The sequence below is a fragment of the Hemicordylus capensis genome, chromosome 6 (assembly GCF_027244095.1).
Source record: "Hemicordylus capensis ecotype Gifberg chromosome 6, rHemCap1.1.pri, whole genome shotgun sequence".
Lineage (NCBI taxonomy): Eukaryota > Metazoa > Chordata > Lepidosauria > Squamata > Cordylidae > Hemicordylus > Hemicordylus capensis.
The window spans coordinates 54,425,032-54,437,791 of record NC_069662.1 but is presented as its reverse complement, the minus strand read 5'-3'; the positions used below and the strand labels follow the sequence as shown (position 1 = coordinate 54,437,791).

The 12,760-nt window shown below is 46.4% G+C and overlaps 1 protein-coding gene across 4 annotated transcripts in view; it reads right to left on the bottom strand.

Annotated features, from left to right (window-relative positions):
• Positions 1-1,817: 1,817 nt before the first annotated feature.
• LOC128332138 (uncharacterized) overlaps positions 1,818-12,760 on the bottom strand; it is a 28,474-nt gene continuing 17,531 nt past the window's right edge. For all 4 annotated transcript variants that reach the window (XM_053266502.1, XM_053266505.1, XM_053266503.1 and 1 more), the window contains 5 exons: positions 12,638-12,674; positions 12,119-12,165; positions 7,920-7,970; positions 5,785-5,984; positions 1,818-2,330 (listed from right to left, as the gene is read on the bottom strand). In XM_053266502.1, coding sequence (XP_053122477.1) covers positions 2,257-2,330; positions 5,785-5,984; positions 7,920-7,970; positions 12,119-12,165; positions 12,638-12,674 — 409 coding nt within the window. In that variant the 3' untranslated portion in view covers positions 1,818-2,256. The remainder of the gene's footprint in view (positions 2,331-5,784; positions 5,985-7,919; positions 7,971-12,118; positions 12,166-12,637; positions 12,675-12,760) is intronic.

Below are 12,760 nucleotides of genomic sequence, written 5' to 3'. Positions count from 1 at the left end.
ACCTAAAACTCCGCTATTGGTATCTCCGATTGAAGCTTTATCACGTAAAGAAGTAAACATGCAAATGCATTGGGGTACCTATAGGGATTTGTTACATTTTCAGGAAAAGGATTGTAAGTTAAAAAGTTTAACTGAAATACAAAACTTGGTTAGAGATTGGTTCCAGTATTATCAGTTAAATGAGACATATAAGAAAGATTTTAAAGTTGGATTTGAGGATTAGATTTCGAGCTTTGAGAGGGAATTTGAGAGGGAATTGAGAGGGAATTTGAGAGGGAATTATGTGAAAATGATGAAAAATTAGTTTCTAAAATGTATAAACTGTTACTTCTGGAGGAGACAAGAGAGGAAGTGGTTAAAACAACTATGATAAAGTGGGCTCAAGATGTGGGTCATAATATAGAAATGGCAGCCTGGGAAAAATTATGGAAAACTGATTTAAAATTTACTGCATGTTATGCTTTAAAAAAAAATTATTACAAAATGATGTATAGATGGTATCTGACACCCAAAAAATTGGCATTAATGTATAAAAATGTTTCAAACAAATGTTGGAAGTGTGGACAGTCTGAAGGCACTTTTTTTCATATGTGGTGGACCTGTGGGAAGGCTAAAGCATATTGGGATATGATATATAATGAGTTAAAGAAAATATTTAAAATGACATTTCCTAAGAGGCCAGAATCCTTCCTGCTGGGAATAATACAAGGTGCAATTTCTACAACTAATTCAACGTTTTTTATGTACGCTTCTACGGCGGCTAGAATTATATATGCACAGAAATGGAAGAGTAATGAGCTGCCTTCAAAAGAAGATTGGCTGATAAAAATTTTGGAATATGCGGAGATGGCAAAACTGACAACACTAATAAGAGACCAAAATTTGGAATGCTTCAAAGAAGATTGGAAACCATTCTTGTTGTATCTAAAGAACTATTTTCCTACTATGGACTTTACAGCAGGGTTCAAAATTTAGTAAAAAACTGCAGGTTGGGTGGATTAGCTGTGTTTGTAAGGGTTTAAATTTATGTTTTGAACTATTATTATAGCAAGGGTAAACTTTATAGCTGATGATTCACGAAGAGATGTGTGCGGGAAGTCCACTTTTGTCTATTTGTAATCAATGATAATATTATTAATGTTAAAATTAATAAAAATTGAATTTGGGGGGGGAAAATTAGGAAGGATCAGAGGCTTTGCCCAGCACACAGATAGTGCTTCCGAAAACATCAAGGGAAGATGAATCAGGCTGTGCCCAGGGTTGGGATGCACTTGGCAACCAATCACACTCTTGCAGATAAGGAGGCCTATCACTCCCTTCCTTTCCTCTTAGATGAAAGGAATGATGTGCCCAACTTTACATGCATACAATTGATGGGGAGGGGACCTACAGCCTTTTCCAAGGGCTGTTCAAAGACATTAAAAAGTCACACAGATACCCTAACTTTGGAGTTCTATGTAGGTCGAGGAAGCCATGGCCAACGCAGCACGCCAAGGGGGCACCTGGGGTTACGTTCCGTCCATTGCAATGGACTTCTCGTATGATAGGTATTCTGTATCGTCTTTAAACAGGTCACCTGGTAGCCCATGTGCAGAGCACATAGGTATTCAACGGCGGATCTGCCCCTGCTGCTGCTAGAGTTATGATTGTAAAGTAACTGAGGGACAGGAGTATTCTTCCTGCCCTAGAGGCACGCACCGTGCACAGGTCTCCCCATTTCAGAACAGGAACCAGAATGCTCTACAAAACCTCCGAAGCTACCAAATGTTGATCTGTACATAAGCAGAACTCTTGCTGCAGAGACCATGGAAAAGAAGTGTCTTTCAGATGTATTTAATAATATTCTAATAATAAAAACAACATTAGTAATAATAATACTAACAACAACAACAACAGAATAATAGTAGAATAGTATACAATAGGGAGACTGTGGCTCTTACCTAGCCTACCAAGCCGTTCTAGGTCCTTTGAGCTTCTGGCTCTTTTGGTATTTCTTCCTTTTCCATAACCTTCAAACCTTGCTTTGTGGTTTGCCGGCACAGCCCAATTCTGACTCTCACATCTCTTTTACAGGATTGCAGGTACACATACAAGGTGTCTTACAGCATTCCCACTCTAAACCTGGTCTCCTACAGACTGAAATGGTTGCAAAACCTTAATTCTTCATTGTGGGCTGGTTTATACAATTCTAATTAGAGCAGGAGATGTGTCGTACCCAGGTTTGGGAGCTGTGTGCGCTCCCGTTTCCCTTAATAACTAAACACATGTCAGAAAAATGTTTTGCAAAAGTAGATATCTTCTTAAGATCACAATCTTGCAGCAGATCAACACTAGAGGGAAGAAGAAACAGCAAAGGTTTGGACTTTGCAGTTACTCACACTTTCTTTGACTCTGTGCTAGCGCTAGGGGTGTACGTTTCATTTCGGATACAAAATGTTTTGTGCCCAAAACAGGCCATTTTGGCTGCTTTGTAGCTGAAACAAAACACCCAATGCTCAAAACAGAAAATTTTGTAGCCGAAACAAGACATTCCTGTTTCAGATACAACACGTTTTGTTGTTTCGGCTGTTTTGGAACTCCATTTTGCAATTGCGAAAAATCTTTTTCCTTCAGTCTCCATTTTGAGTTTTGACATCTGTTTGAATTTCCAGCCCTTCCAGCCTGGAGATTGGCCAGTGAAAGCATGGGCTGATCTGCTGGCAATTGCCTCCTTATTCCTTTTAAGGAAATTTAAGGGTAAAATTTACCCTCATTGGCCAGTGGGGCAGTGTTCACACAGCGTGGGGCAGTGTGCATTTCATTGTTGTTGTTTCACACTGTTGTGTGAAACAATTGCATTTCTGAGCGGGATGTGGATGTGCATGACCAGGGGCGTAGCTAGCCTGCTGGCGGCCCGTGTGCGGCCGGTGGGCGCCCCAATAGCCCCGCCCCCTGCGTCTGACGTCAGACGCAGGGGATAGCCACGCCCCGCATCTGACGTCAGATGCGGGGTGTGTGGTCTGGCTCCCGAACAAAGACTTGAGGCTCCGTTTGGGAGAAGCAGCTCAACTGCTGAAGGTGCCGCGCTGCCCCTTCGGCAGTTAGACGAAGGCTGGTGCTGCGTTCGCAGCGCAGCCCAGGAGCGGCTCTTCCCTGCAGGGAAGAGCCACTTCTGGGCTGCGTTGCGAACGCAGCACCAGTCTTAGCTCCTGAAGGGGCCGCGCGGCCCCTTCAGGAGCTAGTTAGGCTGGCGCTGTGTTCGCAGTGACAGCCAGGAGCAACTCTTCCCTGCCTTTGGAGGGAAGAGCTGCTCCTGGCTGGCACTGCGAACGCGACAGCCTTAGTTTACCTCCCGAAGGGGCCGCTCGGGAGCTCAACTACCGCCCCTGCGTCTGACGTCAGACGTGGGGGGCGTGTCAGGGCCACCAATGGCGGCTCCTGATTGGGCACGGCTCGGGTTCTTTGAACCCGTTCACCCAATTATAGCTCCGCCCCTGTGCAAGACCTTTGGAAATCTGCCAGGTTCTTTGCAAAACTCTGTTGTTGTTGATGATGATGTGTGATGTTGATGTTAATTGGGGTGGATTTGGGGCAGAAAGGGGGCTTTGGGGGCAGAAGTGTGGGTCAGGTGGTAGTGCCCCAATGGGTGCCTGTTGCCACCCAGATTCCAAAGGAACTGTCAAAAGGGCTGATTTTTAAAAAGAATTTCTGAAGTTTACATGTCTTTGGGGCAGATTCAGGGCAGAAAGAAGGTCTGAGGGGCAAAACAGTGGGTTGGGTAGCAGTGCCCCAAGGGGTGCCTGCCATAACCCAGATTCCAAAGAAATAGGGCAAAGGGCTGATTTCTTAGGAATTGTTGAAGTTTACGTGTCTTTAAGGTTTTCCACCCTAGGGAATAATAGAGGTTTCAGCAGACCCATAACTCCACCTAGGGGGTACTGGGGTGGCCGGGAGTGAGTGGTGGTGTAGTGCACATAGGGTGCCAACCACACGCATGGGTTGCTAATGCATGGGGTCCTGGGTTCTGTTGTTTCTGAGGTGTTCTGAGTGTAGATTCTCTGGTAGCATATGAGATTTTCAATGACAAACCATGAATCCACTCTCATATGCTACCAGAGAATCTACACTCAAAACATCTCAGAAACAACAGAACCCAATACCCCATGGGTTAGCAACCAATGGTGGTGTTTGGCACCTTATGTGCTCTACACTACCACACGCTCTGGGCCACCCCGGTGCCCCCAAGTGCAGTCAAGGGGCTGCTGACACCTCCATCATTCCCTATGGGGAAGAACCTTAAAGACATGTAAATTCCATTACTTTAAAAATCAGCCCTCTGCCCAATTCCTTTGAAATAATTCTGGCAGCTTCCTTGTTCCCACTGGGCACTACCACCACCCTGCTGTGGGCCACCCCTTTCCCCCCTGACATGAAGCTATACTTTTGCTGAAACCTCTATTATTCCCTATGGGAAAAATCTTACACTTCAAAAATTCACCAAAAATTAGCCCTTTGCCCAATTCCTCTGAAATTTGGGTGGTAGCTTCCACCCATTGGGCACTACCACCCCCACCCACTAGTTTTGCCCCAGGGCCATCTTTTTTTAAATCCAAAACATTTCAGACTCGGATTTTGCAATTAGAACAAAGAACAAAACGGGGGGTGTTTCAGATTCGGGCCAAAAACAAAACAGGGAGAAAAAAAACGCACAACCCTAGTTAGCACCACCGTCTGCCATCGATCTGTTAAAGAATGAAAAGTGAAACTTAAGAACAATTTGTGGCAATCAGGCTTGCTCTCTTCTGTTCCCAGATCTGGTCCTCAGGTCTGAAAAACCAAAGGCTGTTCAGGTGCTAGAAATGCAGCTCTGGATTCTACCCCACAAATTTTGTTTGAGAATCTCATCACAGAGACAAGGTGCATAGGGAAAAATGGAGTGGGGGGGGCTGCCCCTAGGCCGTGGGCCGCACCAGGGTGCCCCTCCCCATAGGGCACCATCCCCACCAACTGCTAGCTGCTACTGCACCTGTCTCCTTCCCCGTTGTGACATGGCCCATTCAGTCGGTGAGTGCTTTCTGCGCCGGTCCAGTAGTGTTCTTCTTTCCTCTCCCTGGCAAGCAAGGGAGAAAAGCCCCCAGCTGGGCCAACACAGAAAGTGCTCTCCAGTTGGATGCGCCACACATCCTGCTCAGCCCCAGAAATGCCTCCTGCATTGGTGCACTGACACAGGGTGGAAGGGGTATGGCCGGCCGGGGGCAGCACAGCCAGGGACAAGCCTGGCATCAGAGGAAGGGGCAGTGGCAGTAGCAGTATGTGTGGGGGGAGACCCGGTGCTGGCAAAGGAGACATCATCGGGTGGCGAGGGGACAGGCCTGGCAGCATTGGCAGGAAAAGGGCAGGCACCTGCCTGTCCAGGGTTGCTGCCAGCCTTCCTACAGCCTGGACAGAGACTGGGAGTGGGCGAGGTACTCAAAACAACTTTCTCTGGCCCATCTTTAACAAGCAGAGATCCCATTTCTTCTTTGACTATGTCTTAGTGGGAACTGATTCATTTGTTATTGTTTGAAGCCTAAGTCTATTGCAATGCATGCAGAGCATCCTATATTAAATCTGCTCAAAGGGGGAGTGGATAGTTGATGTAGGGTAGAGCAAACTGGCATAAGTAAAAGGTTGTGCAAATTAGCTACCTTTAAAAAAATGTATCTGACAATCCTACTTTGTACTAGGCTGTCTTACAGACCAGCTCTAAAATGACCAGGTTAATGAAAGGAAGAAGCAGGCCCAGATGACTCTACATTTACTTACCCCATGTACAGACGGAGGTGCAGACGGAGGTTGAAATGATTGAAGAACATAGGGACGAAATGCCGATCGATGTACATATGGAGGTGTGGATGGAGAGAGACAGAGATACAGGGGAGGTATATAGAGAGTTATGTACATAGGCATGGATGGAGGTACAGACAGAGGTGTGGACTGAGGTGCAAACGGGTGGAGGTGCAGACCTGACAGAATGGAAACAGGCATTAAAGAAAATTTGCTGCCTCTGGGCTTATAATAATAATAATAATTATTATTATTACATTTATATCCCGCTCTTCCTCCAAGGAGCCCAGAGCGGTGTACTACATACTTGAGTTTCTCTTTCACAACCGCTCTGTGAAGTAGGTTAGGCTGAGGGAGAAGTGACTGGCCCAGAGTCACCCAGCTAGTTTCATGGCTGAATGGGGATTTGAACTCGGGTCTCCCCGGTCCTAGTCCAGCACTCTAACCACTACACCACACTGGCTTACACCACACATTTGCTTACAGCACTACACAAACCAACCATATACACCTTTGCTCCAAACAGTCTGTCCTCTATCAGAAGCAGAGGTGCACCTAGGTAATTTTGGAACCTGGACCTAAAGGTCTCTGGAGCACACACCCCTGCCCCGCAAGTTATGTGTTTTAATTTCATGTTGTGAGCTGCCCAGAGAAAAATTTGTTATGGGGTAGCTAACAAAGTTGTTCTTCATCATCATCATCATCATCACCACCTTGAATTTATTACTGGCTGATATCCAGAGCAGCAACCAGAGAAGCTGCTCCTAACTCTGCCAGATTGTTCCAGAGCAGAGGGGAGGGGAGCAATTTTTGTTGCTCTTTCCTTTCTCCATAAGTGCTCTTTTTACCTTCCAAATATCCCTCAGGGACATATTTTTGGAAGGCAAAGGAGGCAGGGAGAACAGTGAACATGGCTCCTCCCTCCTGCTGCATGCACATTCTGCTGCTTGGGAAGATTCTGGATGAATTAGGAGCAGCCTCTTGCTCAGGGGCGTAGCCAGCCTGCCAGCGGCCCATGTGTGGCCGTGGCGGGTGCCCCGATAGCCCCGCCCCCACGTCTGATGTCAGACGCAGGGGATAGCCACGCCCCCGCATCTGACGTCAGACGCGGGGGGCATGGTCTGGCTCCTTGAGGCACCATTCGGGAGTTGAAGTTTAACTGCCAAAGGGGCCGCGCGGCCCCTTTGGCAGTTAAACTAAGGCTGGCGCTGCCTTCGCAGCGGCCGCGCAGCCCCTGCAGGAGCTAGTAAGGCTGGTGCTGCCTTCGCAGCATGCAGCCAGGAGTGACTCTTCTCTGCCTTTGCAAATGCAGCACCAACCTTAGTTTAGCTCCCGAAGGGGCCGCGCGGCCCCCGCTTGGGAGCTATCCTACCGCCCCCGCATCTGACATCAGATGTGGGAGGCGTGTGAGGGCCGATCTCGCGGCCCCTGATTGATCAGTGGCCCGGGTTCTTTAAACCCGTTGGCCCAATTGTGGCTCTGCCCCTGCTCTTGCTGCTCTGGATGTCAGTCACTGTTTTCAGTTCAATTGGGCTGCGGTGCCTTCCCACTGCGCCCTCTCCTCCCACTTAAAGAGAGGCCTAATCATAGTTACATAGCAACATAGGAAGCTGCCTCCCACTGAGTCAGACCATTGGTCCATCTAGTTCAGTATTTTCTACACTGACTGGAAGCAACTCTCAGGTTTCTGGTCGGAATCTCTCCCAGCCCTACCTGGAGATACCAGGGAGGGAACCTGGGACCTTCTGCATGCAAGCAGATGCTCTATCACTGAGCTATGGCCCCCTCCCCTATACCAGGCAGCGCACACATGTAGTCACCCATCCAAATCCAAACCAGGCCAGACCTTGCTCGCTACCGCAAGACCAGCTCTCCTCCAAATTACATTAATGCACATAGTATTCTACACTAGGTTTTTAGATTGGGAGCATCAAATTTTAGCTTGGGAGCAACGCTTTACATACTTTGCAGAATATAATTAATATTTTGAGCCAGTTAAATGTCCTCTTGATGGATCTGCCAATAAGTGTAGGTCACTACACTGAGTAGTCCCAAATGACTAGTTGAAAGGGAAGAAGTAACAGCCTTTAATAAGGAACTCTGCAATTACTCACAGTGTCTTCGAACTGGGCTTTCTAACAGGGGACGGTGCAGTCATTTGTGACCTGTCAAAGCAAGAGAAGCAGAAGTCAGAGAAATGAATGGGGTTCAAGGCTGCATTCTTCTCCTCCCTAGTCATTTGGTCATCACATTGCAATTACTTCTCAAAGACAGCAGCTTTTTCAAAGTCACTCAGCTGCAGTGCTAGATATACAGGTGAAACTCGGAAAATTAGAATATCGTGCAAAAGTCCATTAATTTCAGTAATGCAAATTAAAAGGTGACACTGATATATGAGACAGACGCATTACATGTAAAGCGAGATAAGTCAAGCCTTAATTTGTTATAATTGTGATGATCGTGGCGTACAGCTCATGAAAACCCCAAATCCACAATCTCAGAAAATTAGAATATTACATGGAACCAAGAAGACAAGGATTGAAGAATAGAACAATATCGGACCTCTGAAAAGTATAAGCATGCATATGTATTCAGTACTTGGTTTGGGCCCCTTTTGCAGCAATTACTGCCTCAATGCGGCGTGGCATGGATGCTATCAGCCTGTGGCACTGATGAGGTATTATGGAAGACCAGGATGCTTCATTAGCGGCCTTCAGCAATTCTGCATTGTTTGGTCTCATGTCTCTCATCCTTCTCTTGGCAATGCCCCATAGATTCTCTATGGGGTCAGGTCAGGCGAGTTTGCTGGCCAATCAAGCACAGTATACTGTATACTTTTCAGAGGTCCGATATTGTTCTTTTCTTCTATCCTTGTCTTCTTGGTTCCATGTAATATTCTAATTTTCTGAGATTGTGGATTTGGGGATTTTATGAGCTGTACGCCATGATCATCACAATTATAACAAATTAAGGCTTGACTTATCTCGCTTTGCATGTAATGCGTCTGTCTCATATATCAGTGTCACCTTTTAATTTGCATTACTGAAATTAATGGACTTTTGCATGATATTCTAATTTTCCGAGTTTCACCTGTACAGTGTCACCTCCAGTGCTGATGCTGCCCGAGGTGAGGTCCATGTGCTGCTGGCCACACCCTTGACACTGGCAGCAGCATCAGGGGACAAGGCCAGAGCTGCCTCTTTCATGCACCCATTCCTCGTCACTGCCATGCGGATGGATTTTGAACTGCAGATCAGCTGTGTGGGGGGAACAAGCTCCCTTTTCACCCTCCTCACTGCTGAACCAGCAGTTTGAAATCCCATCCCCAATGGGGAAGAGCGAAGAAGGTCATGGAGACAGGAAGGGAGGGTGGCAGGGAGCCAGGAGTGGCAGGCAGGTGACGTGACATCTGGCCGGTGAAGGGCAGGTCACTCAAGCAATACTGTTATTCTGCAAGCAAAAGAGTTTGCTGTCATTATGCTTGAAACGTATAACTGATTCAAAGTGTGTGGACAGGGCGCTTTCCAGATTGCACGCTATCACAGTGTCACAATGGGTCCCTTAAGTGTGCTTCTGTACTGCCTTTGTTTTGACATCACAGCCCCTGTGTTGTAAGGAAGATGCCTTTCATATATCCGACACTGCCTTTTTGATTTAATTGCTGTGTCACAGCTCTATAATGTTGCATCTGCATTGCACACACACACACACACACACACACACACACACACACAGAGCTGTATTTGCCCGTTGTAGGAGGCTTGCCCCCTTATAACGGCTCTCTAATGTGGTTTGAATTTGGGGCCACAAAATGTTGCCGTTTACACCGCTTTTTGCGGTGTAAGGCTCACAATCTGGAAAGTGCCCTGGTGACCAAATGATGGCCAAACTGCACATGACATGAGATCCATGGTTAGAAGACAGGTGCAACCTGGAAGCAGACCCTTTTAACTATCAGTTACAGGGGGCCCCAATCTGGCAATGCGTTGTCCAGCGAGGGGCAGAGTCAAGACTTTCCTCCTGTGCTCTATTCATATGAAACTTCTCTCCACCATACCAAAGCGACCATTTGGGCCCAAAGTAGTGATTTGCAGAGGAACCATTTCGGCACTTTCCAGCTTAGCCGCTCAACAGCAGCAAAATGCTTCCATTCAGGCAAATCGCATTCAAAACGTAAAGAACGGGGGGAGCAGTCTCACAAAAATAAAAGTAAAGTAAGGTGTGCCGTCAAGTCGGTTTTGACTCCTGGCGCCCACAGAGTCCTGTGGTTTACTTTTGGTAAAATACAGGAGGGATTTACCATTGCCTCCTACCAGGCAGTATGAGATGATGGCCTTTCAGCATCTCCCTATATTGCTGCTGCCCAATATAGAACTTGCGGGGATTCGAACCAGCAACCTTCTGCATGTTAGTCAAGCATTTCCCCGCTGCGCCACTTAAGGTGACTAACAAGCCCTCAAAACAGCAACTTCTTTACGCCGGATATACAACATCATAGTACTAAATCACAGTAATTACATTCGAAGCAAGGTATCTGACATATGAACGGCACCGTGCTGTCAGTGTAGGGACTGTGGTGTCACAGCACAGGAAGTGTGGAAGCACACTTCAGAGATACGTCCTGACCTTGTTGCAGGGTCTAATCTGGAAAGCGCCTTCCAGGTTAAGGCTGTCTACTAATGCCAGGTTTAATGTCATGTGTAGCTCGGTGCTCAGTATGTACAGTTAGTTCCTGAATGGATGAGTTAAAAAATAACTGAGGAACCTGATCTGGAACTGAACTCACATTTTAAGTTTTTGATTCTTTGTATTATGCTGTGTGTACCTATTTCTCTATTGTCCAGGGCTGTTTGTGTTATCGGTAAAACCAAAGGATGAATGGAAGGAAGGCATGAATGAAGGCATGAAGGCATGATTGATGTCCCCCAAATGTCTAGTAGTGGAGGCATGCTTTCCCCCCGATATAAAATGAGAGGCACACTTTCTTCCTAGGTCTGCAAAGGCTTACTTTTAGAATGTGGAAGCATAATAGTCACCTGCCCTCACAGGAGCCCACCCCATGTGGTGTTTTCCATGAGCCACTGAGTTGGGGGCTGGGGCAGATCTACCACGGGGCGACTGTGTGCAGCAAAAACCCATCACTCAGTGAGATCAGGTTTTGGGGAGCCATGCGCTACCTGCCTCTCGCTCTCTCTCCCTCCTCTCTCTCTTTCTCTCTCCCTGTCACCATCAGCAGCAAAAAGCTGGCACATGGGCAAATGATATCACAGGCCAATGACATGTGCCAAGAGGTAACATCATTAGCCCAAATGTTGGCCCTTTGCTGCCGGCAGCAACAGGGACAGAGGCAGGTAGGTGGTAGGAAGGCACACCCCCCCCCCGCCAGCTTCCCTCTTGTTCCTGCTGCTTTTGCTTTTCCAGGACATTTGCAGAGTTCATGAGTTTTGCAAGCACAGAGAGCAGACACTGGTCTAAAAAAGGAAACACACAAGACAGACCCAATCTCCACAAGGGTGCTCCATTCTCCATGCCCACCCCCTACAAAACCCTTCCCCTTTGAAGAGAGAGAGACAGTTCTGTTGCATGGCAGAATTGAGAGGGCAAGGACTGGCCTGGTGGGGGGGCCACTCAGAGTCTGTGGGCCAGGAGGCATTCGTTTCCCTTTGCCATATTAGCGGTATGCCCCTGGACATCAGAAATGTGAACGGCACCTTGCTGACAGTGCAGGGACTGCAATGCCAAAACACAGGCAGTACGGAAGCACACTTAATGGATAGTAATGACACTGTTGCAGCATATATTCTGAAAGCGCCCAGGCTATGAAAGTGGATATTAAGCACGGCCCATTCCTATGCATGTCTACTCAGAATGAAGTCAGTCCCATTGCATTCGACGGCATGTACTCCTACATATATGAAGGCATGGGATTAATGCAGCTTGCAGCTGTTTATATTCACTATACAAAAGGGAGAACACGTGAAATCAAGAAAATCTCAATCAGAATACCGTGTTGATAGAACACACAAATGCAGTAGAAAGAGAAATACTAAATAATTGGTATAATCAGTCCATATATTCATATATTGCTGGTTGGTTCTACAATTGTAGAATCATGCAAATGGCCATGAACCAAGTCGGGGGGGGGGGGGAGACAGGAGGGGGGGGGATGCTGAAAACATTGGAACGCAACAGGCTAGTAATAAGTGAGTGAATGAAAGATAGTGATTCTGAAGGAAAGGGCTAGTGTGGGAGCAATCAAAGATGAGATGTTATGCAACCCATGCAGATCTGAGAATATTCCTTTCATTTGTACCTTGCCCAGCTGAATATATCCTTGACTTCTGAGGATTCTTCATTATACTGAAATCAAGAAAATCTCAATCAGAATACCGTGTTGATAGAACACACAAATGCAGTGGAAAGATAAATACTAAATAATTGGTATAATCAGTCCATATATGGGTCGCTGTGGTGAGGATAAAAATTTCTGTTTCTAAAATTTCTGTTTGGATACTTGAAAATCATATGAGGTACAGTGAAGGGAAGTTAACATGGTGTAGAGTTGTTGGATCAATATCAATAACTTGCAAAATTAGATCTCAATCTATTTAGGGCATCAGGAAAATTGCTACAGTGGTTTTTGGTGGTTTTTTTGGTGGGTTTTTTGTTTTTTGTTTTTAAGAGAGAGAGAGAGAGAGAGAAACCACCCCCACCAATTTTAAGCAAATTAGGGGAAATTTACATGGGAAACCTTTTGAGATAAATTCCAAAAATCATTTCCAGAAAATCCATACCTCTGTTGATGACTGGAGAACATAAGCTATCTTCTTACCTGTTTTGCACCTTTCTTCTTTCTGCCCAGAAAGGTCCTTTGAAGGAGAATAAAAAGAAGAAATTAACACCCAGGCCTGATCATTGCCTTGCAATGCTTTTTATTCATTCATTCATTCATTCA